We start from the raw sequence: 22,846 nt of genomic DNA, 5'->3' as shown, positions 1-22,846 counted from the left end.
ATTGGGTACAGGTAGGACAAAGATCGATGGCGTTATCTTCACAATGCTGACCGAGAACTCCCTCCATAAAGGGCACACGTCCACCCTCAATCTTCCAGCCCTGTGCACCAGAGCTAGATCCCGAGTCTCATAGAAACAGCGAGAGGCCATTCAGCCCATTCTGCCAGTCAATTAGATCATGTTCTTCATTTACCCTACAGCAGAGGCATGATGGGCTGAGTGGCCTCCTCCATTGTGTCATTCTATTACTCCAGTTACTTATGATACATAGAAACCTTCTCCTGCCGTTGGGGAGAACGGCTAAATCCAGGTTCCCCCGGTAATACCCTCCCCCATGACCTTGCTTCACTCTCTCAGTGAGCTGACAGTTCTGTACTCTCCCCACGAACCGGAAAAAAATACATTTAAAGTTTCATCTTTGAAAACTCCAAACTTTGCAATTATTAACAGACAAGACTATGACCACCACCTCAGGGGTAATAGGCCACAAAGGGTGACCGAGCCAACAACAAACACACCCCGTGAAAGAAGAAAATCAAATTAACTTAGAAACACATTAACAGGACTAAAGAAAAACTATCTAATCTGGTCTCACATTTGAATTCTTACTCCATAGCCCTGTATGCAAGGGCAGTGCACTCACATGTTTGACGACGGACGAGGGTTTCTCCCGCTCCATGGCAGTGTGTTCCAGACCTTCCACTGCCCTTTGCCTGGAAACATTTCCAAACTCCCAATCTAATCCCTCCACCAATTACTTTAAATCTGTGACCCTGGTTATTCACCAAGGTGGAAATACATCCTTTGTATCTCCGCTACCTTGCTCCTTGATATTTTATAAATTTCAATTAAATCTTGCTCCAGCATCCTCATTCTAAACAGAAAAACTCCACTCTAACCAGCTGTGAAAATACAGAAAATAGGAGTGGGAACAGACCATTCATCTCATTGCATCTACTCCACCTTTCCAACCTACTCCACTGCTCAAATAATGCTTCGATCTATGTACAATTCTGTAAATCCCACTTTATAGACAATAGACAGTAGACAATAGGTGCAGGAGTAGGCCATTCTGCCCTTCGAGCCTGCACCACCATTCAATATCATCATGGCTGATCATCCTTAATCAGTATCCTGCTCCTGTCTTATCTCCATTCCCCTTGATTCCACAATCCTTGAGAGCTCTATCCAACTCTTTCTTAAATGAATCCAGAGACTGGGCCTCCACTGCCCTCTGGGGCAGAGCATTCCACAAAGCCACCACTCTCTGGGTGAAGACGTTTCTCCTCATCTCTGTCCTAAATGGTCTACCCCGTATTTTTAAGCTGTGTCCTCTGGTTCGGCACTCACCCATCAGCGGAAACATGTTTCCTGCCTCCAGAGTGTCCAATCCTTTAATAATCTTATATGTCTCAATCAGATCCCCTCTCAGTCTTCTAAACTCAAGGGTATACAAGCCCAGTTGCTCCAGTCTTTCAGCGCAAGGTAGTCCCGACATTCCAGGAATTGACCTCGTGAACCTCCGCTGCACTCCTTCAATAGCCAGAATGTCTTTCCTCAAATTTGGAGACCAGAACTGCACACAGTACTCCAGGTGTGGTCTCACCAGGGCCCTGTACAGCTGCAGAAGAACCTCTTTGCTTCTATACTCAATCCCTCTTGTTATGAAGGCCAGCATGCTATTAGCCTTCTTCACTATCTGCTGTACCTGCATGCTTACCTTCATTGACTGGTGTACAAGAACACCCAGATCTCTTTGTACTGCCCCTTTACCTAAATTGATTCCATTTAGGTAGTAATCTGCCTTCCTGTTCTTGCCACCAAAGTGGATAACCATACATTTATCCACATTAAACTGCATCTGCCATGCATCTGACCACTCATCTAACTAACATCCTCCTCACATTTCACCCTGCCACCCAGCTTAGTATTATCAGCAAATTTGCTAATGTTATTACTAATACCATCTTCTATATCATTAACATATGTTGTAAAAAGCTGCGGTCCCAGTACTGATCCCTGCGGTACCCCACTGGTCACTGCCTGCCATTCCGAAATGGAGCCGTTTATCACTACTCTTTGTTTCCTATCAGCCAACCAACTTTCAATCCAAGTTAGTACTTTGCCCCCAATACCATGCGCCCTAATTTTGCTCACTAACCTCCTATGTGGGACTTTATCAAAAGCTTTCTGAAAGTCTAGGTACACTATATCCACTGGATCTCCCTCATCCACCTTCAGAGTTACATCCTCAAAAAATTCCAGAAGATTAGTCAAGCATGATTTCCCCTTCATAAATCCATGCCTACTCTGACCTATCCTGTTACTACTATCCAGATGTGTCTTAATTTCATCCTTTATAATAGACTCCAGTATCTTTCCCACCACCGAGGTCAGACTAACTGGTCTATAATTTCCTGCTTTCTCTCTCCCACCTTTCTTAAAAAGTGGTATAACATTAGCCACCTTCCAATCCGCAGGAACTGCTCCCGAATCTATCGAACTCTGGAAAATAATCACCAACGCATCCACGATTTCTCGAGCCACCTCCTTCAGTACCCTGGGATGTAGACCATCAGGCCCTGGGGACTTATCAACCTTCAGACCTAACAGTCTCTCCAACACCAATTCCTGGCAAATATAAATTCCCTTCAGTTCAGGTCCTTCAGCCACTTATCTCTGGGAGATTGCTTTTGTCTTCTTCAGTGAACACAGATCTGAAGTACCAATTCAATTCTTCTGCCATTTCTTTGTTCCCTGTAATATATTCCCCTGTTTCTGTCTTCAAGGGCCCAATTTTAGTCTTAACCATTTTTTTGCCTTTCACATACCTAAAAAAGCTTTTACTATCCTCCTTTATATTATTGGCCAGTTTACCTTCGTACCTCATTTTTTCTCTGCGTATTTCCTTCTTAGTAATCCTCTGTTGTTCTTTAAAAGCTTCCCAGTCCTCTGTTTTCCCACTTATCTTTGCTATGTTATACTTTTTCTCCTTTAACTTTATATATTTCTTAACTTCCCTCGTCAGCCACGGCCACCCATGCCTCCTCCTAGGATCTTTCTTCCTTTTTGGAATGAACTGATCCTGCAACTTCTGCATTACACACAGAAATATCCGCCATTGCTCCTCCACTGTCATCCCTGCTAAGGTATTGCACCACTGGAATTTAGAAATAGAATCAGTCTGATCTAACATTGGGACATGTACAGACTTTAACATCATAATGCATTATTTGAGCTGAGATGGCACCTATTGTTAAAAGCTATCTTGAGAACGTAACTTTAAAAAAGTTCTGGAATTTACATACGAAGGAACCGAAACTACCATGATCAGTCTAACAGGTAAAAGACTCAAGCTAAATTTATTTAATTTTACATTCCAGTGACACTGAAATCCTGTTGCTATAAATTCTGTGTTGTACGATTCTGCTCCACAACCACCTGGTGAAGGAGCAGTGCTCCGAAAGCTAGTGCTTCCAAGTAAACCTGTTGGACGATAACCTGGTGTTGTGTGATTTTTAAATTTCTCCACCTTTCAATGTAATCATGCGACTCAGACCCACTTTCTCCCTGTACCATTTGATCCTTAATGACTATCTTTTTCTCAAAAACATTCAATGTTTTGACTTGTTTATTTGGAAGCACTAGCTTTGTCCACCCCAGTCCAACACTGGCACCTCCAAGTCCCGTTTTGACCTGAACTGTTTTCTGTGGCTGAGAATTTCACAGGCTCCCCCCTCTCTAGGTGAAGAATTTTATCCTCACCTCAGTCTTAAATAGCATTTCCTGGTTCCTTATACTGTGAACCTTGGTTCTGGACTTCCCAGTCATTGGGAACATTATTCCTGTGCTTACCCTGTCTAAAGTTTTATAGATTTCCATTAGATCCTCTCTTATTCTTCTAAATTCCACTGAATATAGTCCAACCCATCCAATCTCTCTTCATAGGTCACTCCTGCCATCCCAGGAATCAGCCTGGTTGCACCCCTTCCAAAGTCAGAACATCCTTTCTTTCGATAAGGAGACCAAAACCACACTCAGTAACTACTACAGGTGTGGTCTCACCCAGGCTGTGTACAATTGCAGCTATCATACATCATAAATAAATTTCTCCATTCCTGGCACTAGCCTCATAAATCTCATTCGTAACCTTGTCACCCTCTCTCTAGCATGGAGACAGTCACTTGCTTTTGCTCTTCGCTCTTAATTAACCACTTTTTATTGCATGTTACACGGACACTATGAAATGATTGAGATCTCCTAAATATTGAGTGACATGGGAGCTATCTGTCTTGAAGAGAGCACAGATGGAATTTGGTTATTGTCCCATTTCCAATTGCATCACAACAACTTACATTTATATAGTGCCTGTAATGTATTAAACTGGCCCACATGTGTTTCACAGCAGGACTATCAAAATAGAAAATAGACACTAAGCTGCATAAGATTATGTTAACACATAAGACCAAATGGCCACTATTATTTGACTTCATTTAATGTTTTTATGTTTAGAAATATGAGGAGAAAAATAATTGTTGAGTGTTTCTCTTTGCTTGTTTATTTACAGATATAAGAAAACCTTTGCTACATGACCCCGAATCTCCAAATGAACCAGACTGGTACAGCTTTTATGTCTGATTTGGGGTTCCATCAGCATGGGCTGTGGAGCAACAAGACTGGGAACAATTGGGTTAATGAGGAGCTTGAATTGGATCTTGTAGAAGTTGTAAATGATTTTTGGCCTTCATCAGAAAGAAGAATTCAATTGATTTGAATGACTTTTTTCTAAATATTAAAATAGATAAATGTGTTAGTTCTGTTAGTGAAGACGTAGTAGCCGTGGGCTCCTCAATGTTTGCTTTAGTACCTGGAAATATCCAGTATTCGTTCATTACTGAAGAAGTGTAAATATTCAACATTTCAAAATCATAGAAGATGGGATCAACAGCACTGTTTGAGGTTTTGTTTAAAGTTATTATGAATGCAGTTAGCAATTCCTTCTTGGCTATGTACTGTCCAGTGACATGCCACATGTGTTCTATATTTATCCAGTTCAAATAAAGATGTCAGAGAAAACATGCATGTACTTGCTGAATGTGTCATCCTCAGGCATGAGCAGTGATCCAGTGAATCACGTGCGACAACAACAACTTGCATTTATGAAGCACCTCCAAGCTAATAATACATTTCAAAGTGCTTCACATCATTATCCAACAGATTTAGGCATGGCACCCCATAAGGAGATACAAGAACTGAATTCGAAAATCAAAGAGGCAAGTTTTGAGAAGCTCTTGATGGAGGATGGAAACCTGAGAGGTTTACAGAGGAAAGTCCAGAGCTTAGGGACAGGACAGCTCAAGACACAGCCGCCAGTAAATTTGGAATGTATTTACAGTGCATTTCTGGCTCTCTCTTGAATTAAAGTGTCAAATTCATAATCAGTTGTTAAATCTGCGTGTTTAAGCAAATGGGCAGACATACCCGCAAACACAAGTGACTTAAGAGAGAATTTTAGGAACAAACAGCAATTGGCACTACAATTAATACAAATGGTGTGTGTGCGCGTGTGCGCTATTTAGCTTCATGAGTAACACACGGCTTTTCCATTTCTTTCCTGAAACTAACCCATCTTTAGATCTGGAAGGCCCTCGTACTTGTCCTTGCCTCTGGCTATAGGTTGACAATTTGTGAAGGAGAAAGTGAGGGCTGCAGATGCTGGAGATCAGAGCTGAAAATGTGTTGCTGGAAAAGCGCAGCAGGTCAGGCAGCATCCAAGGAGCAGGAGAATCGACGTTTCGGGCATGAGCCCTTCTTCAGGAATGAGGAGAGTGTGCCTAGCAGGTTAATATAAAAGGTAGGGAGGAGGGACTTGGGGAGGGGTGTTGGAAATGCGATAGGTGGAAGGAGGTTAAGGTGAGGGTGATAGGCCGGAGTGGGGGTGGGGCCGGAGAGGTCAGGAAGAAGATTGCAGGTTAGGAAGGTGGTGCTGAGTTCGAGGGTTGGGACTGAGACAAGGTGGGGGGAGGGGAAATGAGGAAACTGGAGAAATCTGAGTTCATCCCTTATGGTTGGAAGGTTCCTAGGCAGAAGATGAGGCGCTCTTCCTCCAGCCGTCGTGTTGCTATGGTCTGGCGATGGAGGAGTCCAAGGATCTGCATGTCCTTGATGGAGTGGGAGAGGGAGTTGAAGTGTTGAGCCATGGGGTGGTTGGGTTGGTTGGTCCGGGTGTCCTCTGAAACGTTCCGCAAGTAGGCGGCCTGTCTCCCCAATATAGAGGAGGCCACATCGGGTGCAGCGGATGCAGTAAATGATGTGTGTGGAGTTGCAGGTGAATTTATGGCAGACATGGAAGGATCCTTTGGGGCCTTGGAGGGAAGTAAGGGGGGAGGTTTGGGCGCAAGTTTTGCATTTCTTGCGGTTGCAGGGGAAGGTGCCGGGAGTGGAGGTTGGGTTGGTGGGGGGTGTGGACCTGACAAGGGAGTCACGGAGGGAGTGGTCTTTTACTATAAACTGATCGACTCCCACAGCTACCTAGACTACACCTCCTCCCACCCTGCCCCTTGTAAAAACGTCATCCCATATTCCCAATTCCTTCGTCTCCTCCGCCGCATCTGCTCCCAAGAGGACCAGTTCCAATACCGAACAACCCAGATGGCCTCCTTCTTCAAAGACCGCAATTTCCCCCCAGACGTGATCGACAATGGTCTCCACTGCATCTCCTCCACTTCCTGCTCCTCCGCCCTTGAGCCACGCCCCTCCAATTGCCACCAGGACAGAATCCCACTGGTCCTCAACTACCATCCCACCAACCTCCATATACATCATATCATCCGTCATCATTTCCGCCACCTCCAAACGGACCCCTCCACCAGGGATATATTTCCCTCCCCTCCCCTATCAGCGTTCCGAAAAGACCACTCCCTCCGTGAATCTCTTGTCAGGTCCACACCCCCCCACCAACCCAAACTCCACTCCCGGCACCTTCCCCTGCAACCGCAAGAAATGCAAAACTTGCGCCCACACCTCCCCCCTTACTTCCCTCCAAGGCCCCAAGGGATCCACCACAAATTCACCTGCACCTCCACACACATCATTTACTGCATCCGCTGCACCCGATGTGGCCTCCTCTATATTGGGGAGACAGGCCGCCTACTTGCGGAACATTTCAGAGAACACCTCTGGGACACATGGACCAACCAACCCAACCAGCCCGTGGCTCAACACTTCAACTCCCCCTTCCACTCCACCAAGGACATGCAGGTCCTTGGACTCCTCCATCGCCAGACCATAGCAACACGACGGCGGGAGGAAGAGCACCTCATCTTCTGCCTAGGAACCTTCCAACCATAAGGGATGAACTCAGATTTCTCCAGTTTCCTCATTTCCCCTCCCCCCACCTTGTCTCAGTCCCAACCCTCGAACTCAGCACCACCTTCCTAACCTGCAATCTTCTTCCTGACCTCTCCGCCCCCACCCCCACTCTGGCCTATCACCCTCACCTTAACCTCCTTCCACCTATCGCATTTCCAACGCCCCTCCCCCAAGTCCCTCCTCCCTAACTTTTATCTTAGCCTGCTTGGCACACTTTCCTCATTCCTGAAGAAGGGCTCATGCCCGAAACGTCGATTCTCCTGCTCCTTGGATGCTGCCTGATCTGCTGTGCTTTTCCAACAACACATTTTCAGATCCCAACTCCTTTACTCAAAGATCTGAGAATGTAGGCAAGCATGCTAAACACCTTCTTAACCACCCTGTCTATACGTGATGCAAACTTCAAAGAATTATGTACCTGAACTGTAAGGTCTCTGCTCTGCAACACTACTGAGGCCCCACCATTAATTGTACAAGTCCTGCCCTTAATGTTTTACCAAAATGCAATACCTCACCTTTATCCAATTAAAGCTCCGTCTGCCATTCCTCAACCCATTGACCCAATTTATCACAATCTCTTTGTAATCTTAGATAACCTTCTTCACTGTCCATTATGCCACTAATTTGTGAACAAATTCTTGTTGTCAGTAAACCACAATTGTCTGTTAAAATTGTGAAATCATCTGGATTTTTTTACTTTAAGAAGGAAACAACAATTCACACAAAAATAGGGCTAACAGACCACCCATGCTTTCTTCAACCACATAGTGTAGAAACATCCATATTGCTGTTAGAAAGGGAGTTCAGGATTTTTGACCCACTGAGGTAATGGCAATACACACCCAAGTCAAGATAGTGAGAGACTTGGAGGAGAATTTGCAGGTGGCGATGTTCCATGCATCTGTTGCCATAAGAACATAAGATGTACGAGCAGAAGTAGTCTATTCAACCCTTCAAGCTTCCTCGCCATTCAATACAAGGGTGACTGATTACCCCAATTCCCCCATACCCTTTGACCCCTTAGCTCTAACAGCTATATATAATTCCTTCTTGAAAACATTCTGTATTTTGGCCTCCATCATTTTCTGTGGTAGAAAATTCCACACACTCACCATTCTCTGGCTGAAAAATGTTCTCCTCATCTCCGTCCTAAGTGAGCTACCTTATATTCTTAGACTGTGACCCATGGTCCTAGATTCCTCAGTCACCAGGAACATCCTTTCTGCATTTATCCTGTCAGTCCCATTAGAATGTTATCGATTGCCATGAGATTCCTCCCTTATTCTTCTAAACTCCACTGCATGTAGTCCTAACTGATTAGGACTCTCTTCAGACATCAGTCCTGCCATCCCAGGAATTAGTCGGGTAAACCTTCATTGCACTCTGCCAGAGCATCCTTCCTCAGATTGGGAGACCAAAACTGCACATAATACTATAAATGTGATTTCACCAAGGTCCCGTACAATTGTAGCAAGTCATCCCTGCTCATGTACTCAAACCCACTTGCCATGTGGGCCAATATACCATTTGCTGTCTTCCCTGTACCTGCATGCTTACTTTCAGTGATTTATGTACAAGGACACCCGGGTCTCATTTCACCTCCCCCTTTTCCAATCTATTGTCATTATCTGCCTTCCTGTTTTTGCAACCAAAGGGGGTAATGTCACATTCTACTTCATCTGTCATGAACATGCTCACTCACTGAACTTGTCCAAATCACACTGAAGCATCACTGTATTCTCTTCACAGTTCACCCTCCCACCCAGCTCTATGTCATCTGCAAACTTGTAGACTGTACATTCCATCCCTCATCTCAATCATTAATACATATTGTGACTAGTTGGATTGTTTCTCAGCCACACAAATTCTTAAAGGAAGTAAAATTTGTATGGTTTTGGAGGAGCCTCCAATGGACCCTTTAAGGGTACAAATGTTAGGAATAAGACAGGGTGTGTGTGTGTGTGTGTGTGTGTGTGTGTGTGTGTGTGTGTGTGTGTGTGTGTGTGTGTGTGTGTGTGTGTGTGTGTGTGTGTGTGTGTGAACTTGAACCTAATGTAACATGTGGATTGAACGTGTGGAAGACAATTTATGCTGTGAATGTTGCACAAGTTGCAGGAGACTGTAGCATTGAGTGGGAGATGGTATTCATTGTCATAATCATGTATGCTTTTCAAGGGGTTTGCTGTCAATTAAATTGATACTCAACCCTTCTGTCTGCCTGCAGGGCAAAAGCATGCACAATATCGGAGAGTGTTCAAAGCCTCATTTCACTGTCTCCGACATCCACTTACCGACCTCTGAAGAGAGTGAAATGGACTACTCAGCTGATGAGCAGGCCAAACATTCAGTTTTTGGCAAGGTCCAAGTGTCAAGACAACAGAGTGAGAAATCTTCAACTTAGTGTTGAGAACAGGAAGACACACAGGACATTACACTGGGATGTGGAATTCTGCATAGCCCTCAAGTTAATTCTGAGTGTTTTTCACTATAAGTCCTTGTAACTGGGAGGCATGTATCCCACACTATGCCACAACCCAGCTTTTCATCTCTGAGGATAATGATGCTACTCTATGGACGCACTGTCACATCATCCCCTGTACCCTCTCCACTAATGCAGAGAAATAGTCACTTCCATGAATGTACATACATGATTAGGCTTGGGGTGACAATATCAAAACTGTCTAGGCAGCCTTTGGAGGATGTAACAGACCAGGACTGTTGGAGACATGACTCATGCCAAGCCCCAAGCAGGTGGGAATGGCTGCCAGAAATCTGCTACATATCATCTTGAGTGAGCGCAGAGTAATGAAACATGAGCAGAATGAATAATGATAATTGTGTACAATGATGTATAGAGTCTCATGATTATGTAGAGAGAACGGGAAGAGACCAAAAGCTCTACCAGAGTCTAGAGAGAATGTGTACGCAGTAGACTATGGATAAAGAGAGGTCCAGGCAGCAAGACAGAGCACTTTGGAAGACTAAATATAGTTAGACTCATGATAAAACACAAGGAATTAGAAGAAAGGGGATCATGAAAAGTCATTAGCAAACAGGATTAAGGTGAATCCCAAACTTTTTTACACATATATAAGGGGGTAGCCAGGAAAAGGGTTGGCCCACTCAAGGACAAAGGAGAGAATCTATGTGTGGAGCCAAAGGAAGTAGGTGAGGCCCTAAATGAATACTTTGTGTCGGTATTCACCAAAGAGTAGGAATTGGTAGAGAATGATCTCAGGGAAGGGAGTAAAGAATTTCTAAGCCAAGTTGCTGTTAAAAAGAAAGAGGTGTTGTGGTCTTAAAAAGTATTAAGGTAGATAAGTTCCTGGATCCTCATGGGAACTATCCCAGAATACTGAGGGAAGAGAGAGAACAAATTGCTGGAACATTGACAGACATCTTTGTATCCTCTTCAGCCACAATCCCCCCCAGAGGACTGGAGAGTAGCCAATGTTGTCCCATTGTTTACGAAGGATAGCAGGGAAAATCCATGAAATTACAGGCCTGTGAGTCTCACGTTGGTGGTAGCAAAATGACAGGATCTATATGCATTGAGAAGCGAATGGACTTATTAGCGATAAACAGAATAGTTTTGAGTGGGGAAGGTCGTATCTCAATAACTTTATTGAGATTTTGAGGAGCTGACAAAGATGATTCTTGAGGGAAAAGTGGTTGATGTTGTCTCCATGCATCTCAGTAAAACTTTTGACAAGGTCCCTCATGGCTGACTGGTACAAAAAGTGAAGTCACATGGTATCAGTGGTGAGCTGGCAAGCTGGATACAGAACTGGCTTAGCCATAGGAGACAGAGGGTTAATGGTGGAAGGATGCTGTTCAGGGTAGAGGGCTGTGGGTTGTGGTGTTCCACAGGAATCAGTGCTGGGACCTCTGCTGTTTGTGATCTATAAAAATAATTTGAAGGAAAACATAGCTGGTCTGATTAGTAAGTTTGCGGACAATACATATACTGGAGTTGCAGATAGTGAGGAGGATAGTCAGAGGACACAGCAGGATATAGATCAGTTGGAGGCATGGGCAGAAAAATGGCAGATGGCGTTTAATCCGGACAAATGTGAGGTGATGCATTTTGGAAGGTCAAGTACATGTGGAAATTATAGAGAATGGCAGAGCCCATGATATGCAGAGGGCGTGCAGGTCCACAGATCACTGAAGGTAGCAATACAGGTAGATAAGGTAGTAAAAAAAAACTATGGTATGCTTGCCTTCATTGGAAGGGGCATTGAGTATAAGAATAGACAAATTATGCTGTAGCTTTATAGAACTATAGTTAGACCACACTGGGCACATTGCATACAATTGTCACCACATAACCAGAAGGAAGTGGATGCTTTGGAGTGGATACAGAAAAGGTTTACCAGGATGTTGCCTATTTTGGGAGATTTTAGCATTGAAAAAGGGTTGAATAGACTGGGTTTGTATTCACTGGAGCGCAGAAGGTTGAGGAGCAACCTGATAGAAGTTTATAAATTGGGAATGGCATGGATAGAGTGGAAAGTATGAGCCTTTTTCCTAGGGTGGAGAAGTCAATTACTGGGGGAATGCAAATCCAAGGTGCGATGGGAGGGGGGTGGAATATAGACGAGATGTGCGAGACAAGTTTTTCACACAACAGATGGTGAGTGTCTGGAATGTGCTACCAGAGGAGGTGGTGGAGCCAAAATAATCTGCTGGAGTCCAAACTAGACAAGCAGGAAGCTGGAAGAGCACAGCAAGCCAGGCAGCATCAGGAGGTGGAGAAGTCGACGTTTCAGGTGTAACCCTTCTTCGGGTGGTGGAAGCAGGCACAATAGCAACATTCAAGAAGCAACTGGGCGAATACATGAATCGGAAGAGAATAGAGGGATACAGATCCTGTACGTAAAGAGGGTTTTGTGTTCTCCAGCATTTTTGGATGGTTATTTGTGTCTTCCCTTGTGAAGACAATACAAAAACATACACTTAATTCGTCTGCTATCTCTTTGCTCCCTGTTATAATTTCCACCTGTTTCTGACTGTAAAGAACCCATATTGGTCTTTTTCATATGTAAATTGCAAAACTTTTTAAAAAAAGTTACATTCTCAAGTGAACTTTAACAATTGGTGTCATGTCGGCCCCGATAACATATTAAAGGTGTGAGTTTCCCTGTGAGGCTGTCTGTGCCACAATGGTCAGACTGATTCTAATCTAAAAAAACAGATTTACAGACTCTTACATGGATTCATGCAATTTTTGAGCAAAGTAAAATGTAATTCTGCAAGTACAAATTCACCCCACAAACTTATATGTGTATATGTGCATGTGTGTGTTGGGGGAGGGGGGAGTTTATGAGTGTCTGTGAGAGAGTGTGTATGTGGGTGTAAAGGGGTATAAGTCTGTGAGAGGGTGTGCGTGGGAGTGTATGTGTGAGTGTATGAGAGAGGGTCTGTGTGAGTGTGTGTGTGTCTGTCTGTGTGTGTATATAGTGCAATGGGGTCACCTGTTGTGTGACATGAACCCAAGGTCCTGGTTAAGGCCATCGACACAGACATCAAATTTCGACAGAAATGCAGGCAAGCAGGAAAGATCCCAAAAAGACATATATATCTCTTAGTGTAGGATAGCCTGTTCTCTAGCTGATTCCTCAAAGCATTGATCCATAAATATTCACTCCAAGAATTCCTCCTCTACAGCATTGTTCCTGACATCAATACGCAGACTTACATCTGTTCCTTTTTTTGCTTGGGTTTCTAGTTTCTTGTTGAGTGCCTTCCCAGTGTTATCACTGCAGGTAGGAGAGGGAGTCTATTTACAACAGCCAGTATCTTTCTTACCCTAGGTGTTTCTAAATTGTAACCACACAGATTCCACTTGACAGGTGTAAGTATCGCTATTGCGTTAATGTCCTCTTTAACCATAACCCACCTCCTTTTAGTCTTTGTCCTTTATTTGCAATCCTCACTTAGTGTTCAAAACTGCGATTCAAGGGGGATAGGCTTGTGGCAATATCCCTACCTCTGAGCCAAGGAGGACTGGGTTCAAGTCCCATCTAATCCAGAGGTGTGTAACAGGTTGATTTTCGCTACAATCTGGTTACAGCTGATCGACAGTCGTACACTGTCCGCTCCACCTCTTTGTGACGTCCCGCCAAAGAGGGCGGGTCCCAAGCGCAACGATTACGTAGCTCGCGCCCGCTCGCCCTCCCCCTGACCCTTCCCGGATCACGTGTCGGGGGGGGTGAAGCGTCAGTGACGGGATGACGCGGGGTCCGGAGGTTTGCGCGGGAAAAGAACTTGGAAACCGTCAAGATGGCGGCGCTGAAACGTAAACTGTCCGGGCAGCGGGAGGCGAGCGGAAAACGAGGGCTGAGTGGCCGGCAACTCCTACTGGAGGCAACCGGGGGAGACAGAGCCGGCAACCAGTTCGTGGAAGGATCGATTGTCAGGATCAAGATGGATAATTTCCTGTGAGTCAAGCGGCGGTCGCGCTGAGGGACAAACCGAGGCTTCTGGGCCTTCGGTCAGGGGTCCGGGTCGGTGGAGTTCTCTTTCCCACAACCTTCCCCCCCCCCCCCCAAAAAATCAGGGTCTTTCTGATTGATCGGGTCGGGCCAGGCCACAGCTGCCGGTTTTCTGTTCTTTTCAGAGTCCAGGCCCGGGAGAGCTTGGGTAAGTCTCTTTAACCGAGTGATATCTCCCGGTTTAGCAGCGAATGTCCTGTCAGAGAGGTTCAGTCGTTTCCTCCCCCCGGGGAGGAGGGGGGGTTACTGAGTAAGGTGAGACTCCCTCCGGGTTCAGGCCGCGCTGGGGCTCACCCTGACGGTGGATTTTATAAACAAACTTCAGCTACTTCTGTTTCCTGATCTGAATGGGAGGGAACCCAGCTGCATAGACTATGCTTTAATAATATTCAGAGAGGTAAAAGCAATGACTGCAGATGCTGGAAACCAGATTCTGGATTAGTGGTGCTGGAAGAGCACAGCAGTTCAGGCAGCATCCAAAGAGCAGCGAAATCGACGTTTCGGGCAAAAGCCCTTCATCAGGAATAAAATAATAATAATCAGACTAAGACATAAGAGAGTAGCATCACCCAAAGAAGTACATAGAATTTGCAGTACAGAAGCAAACCGTGCGGTCAAACTGATCCATGGTGGAGTTCATGTTTTTACACGAGCCTTCTCCAAGTTTCCATCATCCCCCTATTTCGCTTCCCCTGAAATGGGTCTCCGAGTGTGTGAAATGTTATGAAAAGATTCTTGCTACATGTCGGTCTCAAGAAGTGCCTCATTTTTTATTTCATTTAAAAAGCCTGCCAATGCGTTCACCTTCAGTGCAGGTGTTTTTTAAATGCGTTGAGCCTGTTCACAACCTAGCTCGGCGATCAGATTACAAAATCGCAAAAGTGGCCAGATGGTTCCTTTCAGAGTCAAATTAATCCTGGAGCGATTGATTGTGTTTAGTGATTTCTCTATCCGCTCCACTCAATTGAAGGAGAATTTAGACAATAACAAGCGCAGACTTCACCTTGGATTAGGCAAATTGGAGAGAATACTTTGTTCTGGTATAAAACTGTAAATTTGAGGTAAATGCTAAAGCACTTAGTCAACAGTTAGTCAACATCTGAGGGGAACCATTAGTAGTTAAACTTTTGGCTGAATTTTATGTCATAATTGGAAAAACCTAAAGATGAAACCAGTTTTAAATGACTGGAGAGATAAGAAAGGGGGAGTGGAGGCAAAAACAAAAGATAAGGTCTGTTAGGCTGCATGATTAAATGACAAAGTGAAATGATGATGGACAGGTAAAGAAATCTGGAGGAAGTGTGAATGACTATTACCAACAGATGCAATTCGAAAAAAGCAGTGATGTCTGTTAAAATTGTGGAATTTGTGTGTGAGCCTGGAAGGCTATTAAGTACTTAATTGAAAGGTAAATACTTTTCCTAGCATTTCAATTGTACTTCAGTAGAATAGTGTAAGTTTGTTTTGGTGTTGGGCAGTGTAGGATCTTACAATACAATTGAAAAAAGTACAAGAACATCACTATATTCTGAAGCTACTGTGGTCAAGGGAGGAGAATTGGGATGATGAAGAAAGGACATAGAGCTTGAGGAATGCTCCTTTATTCTAATTTTGAACACTCTGACTCGGTACAAAGGTGAACTACAATATAGAAAGAAATTAATACTGGAAATCTAGATTATAACGAGTCAGAAATATACATAATTTAACAGCATCTTGTATAAAGAAAAACAAACATTGACCTTTCATATAAATACAGAAATTGCTGTAGAAATTTAGCATGACTGGAAGTATCAAGAAAGAGAGATTAATGTTTCAGATCTGATATGACTGTTCAGAATTCTTTTGCATATTTTGTATTGAACTTGCTCCTTACAATTGTTCCATTGAAAAGTATTATTCAAATATTATGATGCCTGCTCCCTGCAACCTTTGTCTTTCCACTGAATTCGTTTGAAGCTTATACTAATTTCTGTTTATAACTAGGTTTAGTTTTACAACTATGGTGACATTTAATTTATTTGATTAGATTCGCTATGGTGTGGAAACAGGCCCTTCGGCCCAACAAGTCCACACCGACCCTCCGAAGAGCAACCCATCCAGACCCATTTACCCCTGAATAACGTACCTAACACAATGGGCAATTCACCTACCTACACATTTTTGGATTGTCGGAGGAAACCAGAGCACCCAGAGGAAACCCACGCAGACACTAGGAGAATGTGCACACTCCACACAGTCACCCAAAGTGGGAATCGAACCCGGGTCCCTGGTGGTGTGAGGCAGCAGTGCTAACCAATGAGCCACCGTGCCGCCCTATCTACACCATACAGCTAGAAAAATGTGTAGCTGCATACATTTTTTTTGTTTTTTGCCATTCCTTCAGCATGTGTTATTGAGTGAAAGCAGAGCAGCAAGTGTCCAGCTCGAGAATGGAAGAGAAATATGATTGAGAATATTATAGGTATGTGTGCATGGAATTACATGGCATATCTAGTAGAAATTAGCCATTTGATTTCGTTGGTCTTTCACGACCCACCTTAGCCCTCTTTTCTGTAACCCGGCTGGTATCCTTGAATTTCTCCTTTGATGTTTCTCTAGCTTTGCTGAATAATTATTAGTGGGGGTTCACCTTATTGATTCTTTGTAATTTCAAATTTTGCTGTCTGACATAATCATATTAGGAAATTATTTTAAAATAAATTTGCCAAAAAGGAAGTTGTGACTAAAACAATGCATAATACATAAACTATGCCACTCAAACAAGAAAATCCTAATATTTGCTCTAAATTGCACTGGTTATGTGAAGAGATGAAGTTAGAGGCTCCACGTCTGTCTCTTCTATAGTGAAACCTGACACTACATTAGGATAAGAAATGGCAGAGAATACTCATGATCACCTTTTTCAATCCGAGGCGAAGCTTGATATTTTGAATGACAATAAATTGCTATTAATTATCTACCAACAGACAGGTTAGCAAAAATTTTTAGCAGTAGAAAACTTTGAGGATTGTAGGTGTATACTACCTGAGCATGTTGGAATTAACTCCAGCTCATGTCTTACAAATGCACACTGTATCTCCAAAATAATTTTAGGTTAGATTAGGTGCCCTACTGTGTGGGCAGAGGCCCTAAGGCCCAACAAGTCCACACCGACCCTCTGAAGAGTAACCTACCCCCCCCCCCCCCCTCTCTCTCTGACTAATGCACCTAGCAACTATGGTCAATTTAGCACGGCCAATTCACCTGACCTGCACATCTTTGTAATGTGGGAGGAAACTGGAGTACCCGGAGGGAACCCACGCAGAGACTTGGAGAATGTGCAAACGCCACACAGACAATTGCCCAAGACTGGAATCACACCTGGGACCCTGGCGTTTTGAGGCAACAGTGCTAACCACTGAGCCACCGTACCACCTTGTATTTTTTTTATTTCAAGGTTAAAGGGGCAGCTACCATGTTGTAAGTATTTATCTCTTCCTAAATTTATTTTTAATTTGCTCCAAAATAAACTAAAACTTGCCTTGACTGAGCTCTTGTTCACCATTCCCATTGTTTATGTTCGGCTAAGTGTCCATTGTTGTTTGATTAGCTCCTTATGATGAATCTTGAGCTATTTTTCTATGGTAAAGATGCTATATAAATGCAGTTATTGGAACTTACTTATTTACAGTTACTTTTATCATTGAAATTTATTGAAAATTACAGAAAGCTGGATTTATTTTTTTTCCTCATCCTTCCAAATAAAACTGCCCACTTGTATATACTTGCAAAATTGAGTCATATTGGGGAGTATTTGATTTCAAGGATTTAACAGCTCGGAATTGATAACTGTTATCTTGCCTTACAAGTCTTATTGAATTCTTCGAGGAGGTGACCAAGCATGTGGATGAGGGTAGAGCAGTGGATGTAGTGTACATGGATTTTAGTAAGGCATTTGATAAGGTTCCCCATGGTAGGCTTATGCGGAAAGTCAGGAGGCATGGGATAGAGGGAAATTTGGCCAATTGGATAGAAAACTGGCTAACCGGTCGAAGTCAGAGAGTGGTAGTAGATGGTAAATATTCAGCATGGAGTCCAGTTACAAGTGGAGTTCCGCAGGGATCAGTTCTGGGTCCTCTGCTGTTTGTAATTTTTATTAATGACTTAGATGAGGGAGTCGAAGGGTGGGTCAGTAAATTTGCAGATGATACAAAGATAGGTGGAGTTGTGGACAGTGAGGAGGGCTGTTGTCGGCTGCAGAGGGACTTAGATATGATGCAGAGCTGGGCTGAGGAGTGGCAGATGGAGTTCAACCCTGCCAAGTGTGAAGTTGTCCATTTTGGAAGAACAAATAAGAATGCGGAATACAGGGTTAATGGTAGGGTTCTTGGTCAGGTGGAGGAACAGAGGGATCTTGGGGTCTATGTACATAGATCTTTGAAGGTTGCCACTCAGGTGGATAGAGTTTGTAAGAAGGCCTATGGAGTATTATCGTTCATTAGCAGAGGGATTGAATTCAAGAGTCGTGAGGTGATGTTGCAGCTGTACAGGACTTTGGTTAGGCCACATTTGGAGTACTGTGTGCAGTTCTGGTCGCCTCACTTTAGGAAAGATGTGGAAGCTTTGGAGAGGGTGCAGAGAAGATTTACCAGGATGTTGCCTGGAATGGAGAGTAGGTCGTACGAGGATAGGTTGAGAGTTCTCGGCCTTTTCTCGTTGGAACGGCGAAGGATGAGGGGTGACTTGATAGAGGTTTATAAGATGATCAGAGGAATAGATAGAGTAGACAGTCAGAAACTTTTTCCCCGGGTACAACAGAGTGTTACAAGGGGACATAAATTTAAGGTGAAGGGTGGAAGGTATAGGGGAGATGTCAGGGGTGGGTTCTTCACCCAGAGAGTGGTGGGGGCATGGAATGCGCTGCCCGTGGGAGTGGTAGAGTCAGATTCATTGGTGACCTTTAAGCGGCATTTGGATAGGTACATGGATGGGTGCTTAATCTAGGATAGAAGTTCGGCACAACATCGTGGGCCGAAGGGCCTGTTCTGTGCTGTATTGTTCTATGTTCTATGTTATAATGCAAAACTTCTAACATTCATTGCCATTACTGTGTAAAACTGACAGCAACCTCTGGTACCTGCAATATATTTGTCTAATAAAAGACCAGTTATCCCCTCTCTCTGATCTCTTTAAGAGTTAATCATCTTAGCATTGACTCAGTAGAAGCTGTGTTACCTCTGAAATAGTAAGTGTGGGTTCAAACCCTATTCCAGGGGCTATGCTGGTGCTTTGGTGTTGGGAGTGCCATCATTCAGACAAGATGTTAAAATTGCCCAGGGTAATTAAACTTGTGTTAGTCATATCTACAAATCCCAAAAAATTCTAACAATTCATACAAATTGCATTTAGTTTGAACATTATTGCATTATTTGTAGACAGTCTAATAGACTAGGCCATTAAAGCTCTCAGGCCACTAGAGAGCTGAAATATTTCTCTGGAATAGAAGGCACATGATTGATCAGACAAAATCGTTTTAACATTTTAAAAATGTTTGAGGTCATATATGTAGAGAAGATGTTTCTGCTTAGAAAACAGAAAAGGCCATTTCGCCCTTTGAGTCTGCCCAGCCATTCAATATGATCATGGCTGATCATCTGATCATATTCCTGCTTTCTGCCTGTGCGCTTTGATCCCTTTAACCCTAAGAGCCATATATAACTCCTCTTGAAAACATTGTGTTTTGGCCTCAACTACTTTCTGTGCAGAGAATTCCACAAGCTCACTACTCTGGGTGAATAAATTTCTCCTTCTCAGCCATAAATGGTGTAACCTGTATTCTTGGACTATGACTCCTGGTTCTGAATTCCTCAGTCACTGGAAATATCCTCTTTGGTGTTATCCTGTCTAGTCCTTTTAGAATTTTCTAGGTTTCTAAGATCATTCCCCATTCTTGTAAATTCCAGTGAATATAGTCCTAACCTAATTTATGGCGGAGATGAAAACTAGGAACCTGGAGTATGAGGATCACAAGTAAATTTGATAAAGAATTCATAACAAACATGTTTACTCAAAGATTGATGAGAGTGTACCATAATGTAACGTTATGGTATTCCATTGAGGTGAGCAGTATGTATGTATTTAAGTGAATGTTAGACAAGCACAGATGAAAGAGCAAAATCTTAGATGGGTTGACTGGATTAACTGAACTAAATGGAAGGATGCCTTTGCGAAGACACTAAATAGAAGACTTAGGCGAAATGATCTGTTTCTGTAAAATAAATGTTTTCTGTTTTGTAACAGTAAGCCTGGTTATATAACTATTCTAGTGCATCAGTTATAACCAGTAGATGGCATAATTGGCCTTTTCATTCGAGTCACTGATTTATTGAAAGTAGGTAATTATATTTAGTTTTAATTCCAGAACTGTATTCTCCAATTCTGCCTGTTATTCCTTTGTCAAAATGTAGAAGAGCAACTTTCTTCATTTACCACCTTGTACTTTATATAGTAATTCTAACCAGTTTAAAAGTAGAAGCAAGACTGCAAAGTTCCCAATGACCCCTATACCTGCATGATAACCTGGTTAATAAACTAGCTAGAAATCAGAACCAAAAACAGGAATTGCTGGAAAAACTCAGCAGGTGTGACAGCATCTATGGAGAGAATGTTTTGGGTCTCTGACCCTTTATCAGAATCCTTTTACCAATAATTTCTGTTTTTTGTTTTTGGTTTTGTTTCTAATAAATAAACATCACATCCTGGATTTAATAATGTCTATTGCAAAGGAATTTTTTTCCACTCGTGGACATGACTGGCAAAGCGTTTATCGCCCATCATTGGTTACTTTTGAGGAGGAACTGGTAAACCACCAGCTTGAACTAGTGCGACCTATAGGGTGTAGGTACACTAATTTACCTGTTAAGGGAGTTACAAAATTTAAATCTAGCAAGAGTGAAGTAGCTGCGATATACCTGTAGTTTCAAGCCGGGATGATGTGTGGCTTGGAAGGGAATCTGCAGCTTGGTTGTGTTCCATTGCATCTATTTTTATTGTCTTTTGAGGTGGTAGAAGTGACATGTTTGGAAGATGCTCTTGAAAGCACTTGTGCAAGTTGTTAGTGGTATGCTACAGCTGCAGCTACGTTCAGGTGATGGAAAGAGTGAATTTTTAAGGTGGTAATTGGGGCATCAGTCACGCTGGCTGTTATTTCCTGTATGGTGTCAAGCCTCACAGTCCTGATGTGTGCCCATTGATGATGGACAGGCTGTATGCAAAGAGTCAGGAGGTGAAATACATGCCACAAGGTTCCCAGCCTCTGACCTGTCTTTTTTGCCACACTATTAATATAACTAGTCAAGTTGAGTTTCTGGTTAATAAGTCAATCTAATTGTTGGAGATTGGAGAAGTTTGAATCTTTCTTGTTTTGTCTTATTGGCAATTGTCATTTTGTTTTTGGCATATGTGTGATGTGAATGCTCTTTGCCAATTATTAACCTAAGTTACACTCAATTCTAGAATTTGGTTTGTTTTGCAAGTTTTCATAAACCTGTAATGGGGCTGGAGCTCAAAGATTCTGGAGGATCACAAACTGAGCATTGGTGATAACGGTGTTAATGGCACCTTTCATCACTTTTCCACTGATTGATGGTAGACTGATGGGGTCAGTTGACCAGATTAGATTTGTTCCTAAGCTATTTTCCACCTTTCTAGGTAGATGCCAGTGGCGAGAAACTTCGCTTATTCTGGAGTGGGATTCTTCAATAGTACAGCAGAATGTTGTCTATGTCTGTAGTCTTGACCTTTCAATAAAAGTAATAAAAACAGCTTCTATTTATATAGCACCATTAATTTAGTAGATAGCAATATCTCAGTGTTTCATAGTAAATTGCTTGTGACAATTGTTTAATTCACTCTTGAAAGGTTTTATTTTATGCACATGCACTGAATGACTGCAGTTATGAAAAATAATAAAACTGAGGCAGCTGTTGTGTCTACTGAGTTTATTCTCACTTATGATTCTGCATTTTAAAACAAAAGCTTGCTGTGACGTATTTTCAGTCTAAGGAAGTGATAAGGTGTAAAATGTTTCTTTTAATTTGATAGTTTGTCATCAATAAGACATCTAAACGTGTCTCCAACATTTAATAGTAATAATTTTAGACATGCTATTGAATTGTTCTAACCTTGTCTGGATCATTAAAGGGACTGAATTCATAGTTTTAGTTGATTCATTGTTCTCACATATACCAAGATACAGTGAAAAGTATTGTTTTGCATGCTATCCAGACAAATCATACCTCTTATAAGTACATCAGTGTGATAGAACAGATTGCAGAATATAGTGTTAAGCTGCAGAGAAAGATGAGCGGTCCATTCAAAAGTCTGATAACAGTGGGGAAGAAGCTGTTCTCACATCTTTAGGTACTTGTTTTCAAACCTTTGTATCTTTTGCCTGATGGAAGAGAGTACAACAGGGGTGGGAGGCGTAATAGTGCACAAAATTCTGTAGGTCTGTAGCTGATTCCTGGACTGCCGCTATGGTGCCTGACTGTTTTGCACAGTTTCCAATAAACATAAATATTGACTGTCTCATATTTGTGTCAGCAATTTGCTCCAGAGGTGGACAGTGGTCATTTTAGCATCGCAGAAATTGGTTGCGTTAATTCTTGCCTTTGCACTTTATTTGAGATTTGAGTACTTAATTGCTGCAAGTGAATTTCCAAATTTTGGCCTTGCTATTTATGTGAATCAGTTCCTTAGTTGTAGGTCAGTTAAATTGAGGAATATCTTCCTCTTTCTTAAAAAATAAATAGACATTGGACACCAAGTGGAATGAATGTTTCCAAATGATTGAATCAACTGTACAATTTAAAAAAAAATTACAGTAATCAGTTGGAATCACAATTACAGAAAAACTGATGGACAAGTAAATCAGTTGATCAGATTTGAATAAATATCCAAAGTTAAAAATTGTTTTCTTTGCATTTGTACTTCAA

The 22,846-nt window shown here is 42.7% G+C and overlaps 2 protein-coding genes and 1 long non-coding RNA gene across 8 annotated transcripts in view; 2 read left to right on the top strand and 1 right to left on the bottom strand.

The window, feature by feature from the left end:
• mamdc2a (MAM domain containing 2a) overlaps positions 1-5,365 on the top strand; it is a 145,278-nt gene extending 139,913 nt beyond the window's left edge. For all 4 annotated transcript variants that reach the window (XM_072588309.1, XM_072588317.1, XM_072588303.1 and 1 more), the window contains one exon: positions 4,568-5,365. In XM_072588309.1, coding sequence (XP_072444410.1) covers positions 4,568-4,592 — 25 coding nt within the window. In that variant the 3' untranslated portion in view covers positions 4,593-5,365. The remainder of the gene's footprint in view (positions 1-4,567) is intronic.
• LOC140489092 (uncharacterized) overlaps positions 1-13,474 on the bottom strand; it is a 65,580-nt gene extending 52,106 nt beyond the window's left edge. The window contains exon 1 of the long non-coding RNA XR_011963074.1: positions 13,364-13,474. This is a non-coding gene — a long non-coding RNA (uncharacterized lncRNA). The remainder of the gene's footprint in view (positions 1-13,363) is intronic.
• Positions 13,475-13,611: 137 nt separating this feature from the next.
• smc5 (structural maintenance of chromosomes 5) overlaps positions 13,612-22,846 on the top strand; it is a 62,570-nt gene continuing 53,335 nt past the window's right edge. For 2 of the 3 annotated variants that reach the window (XM_072588294.1, XM_072588279.1), the window contains exon 1: positions 13,612-13,814. In XM_072588294.1, the coding sequence (XP_072444395.1) occupies positions 13,657-13,814 (158 nt within the window). In that variant the 5' untranslated portion in view covers positions 13,612-13,656. Of the gene's footprint in view, positions 13,815-15,897; positions 16,333-22,846 lie in introns of all 3 variants that reach the window. The other variant, XM_072588286.1, reaches the window with a different exon arrangement.

This window comes from Chiloscyllium punctatum, chromosome 2, assembly GCF_047496795.1.
Source record: "Chiloscyllium punctatum isolate Juve2018m chromosome 2, sChiPun1.3, whole genome shotgun sequence".
NCBI classification, from domain to species: Eukaryota; Metazoa; Chordata; class Chondrichthyes; order Orectolobiformes; family Hemiscylliidae; genus Chiloscyllium; species Chiloscyllium punctatum.
This window is presented reverse-complemented; position numbering and strand designations above follow the sequence as displayed.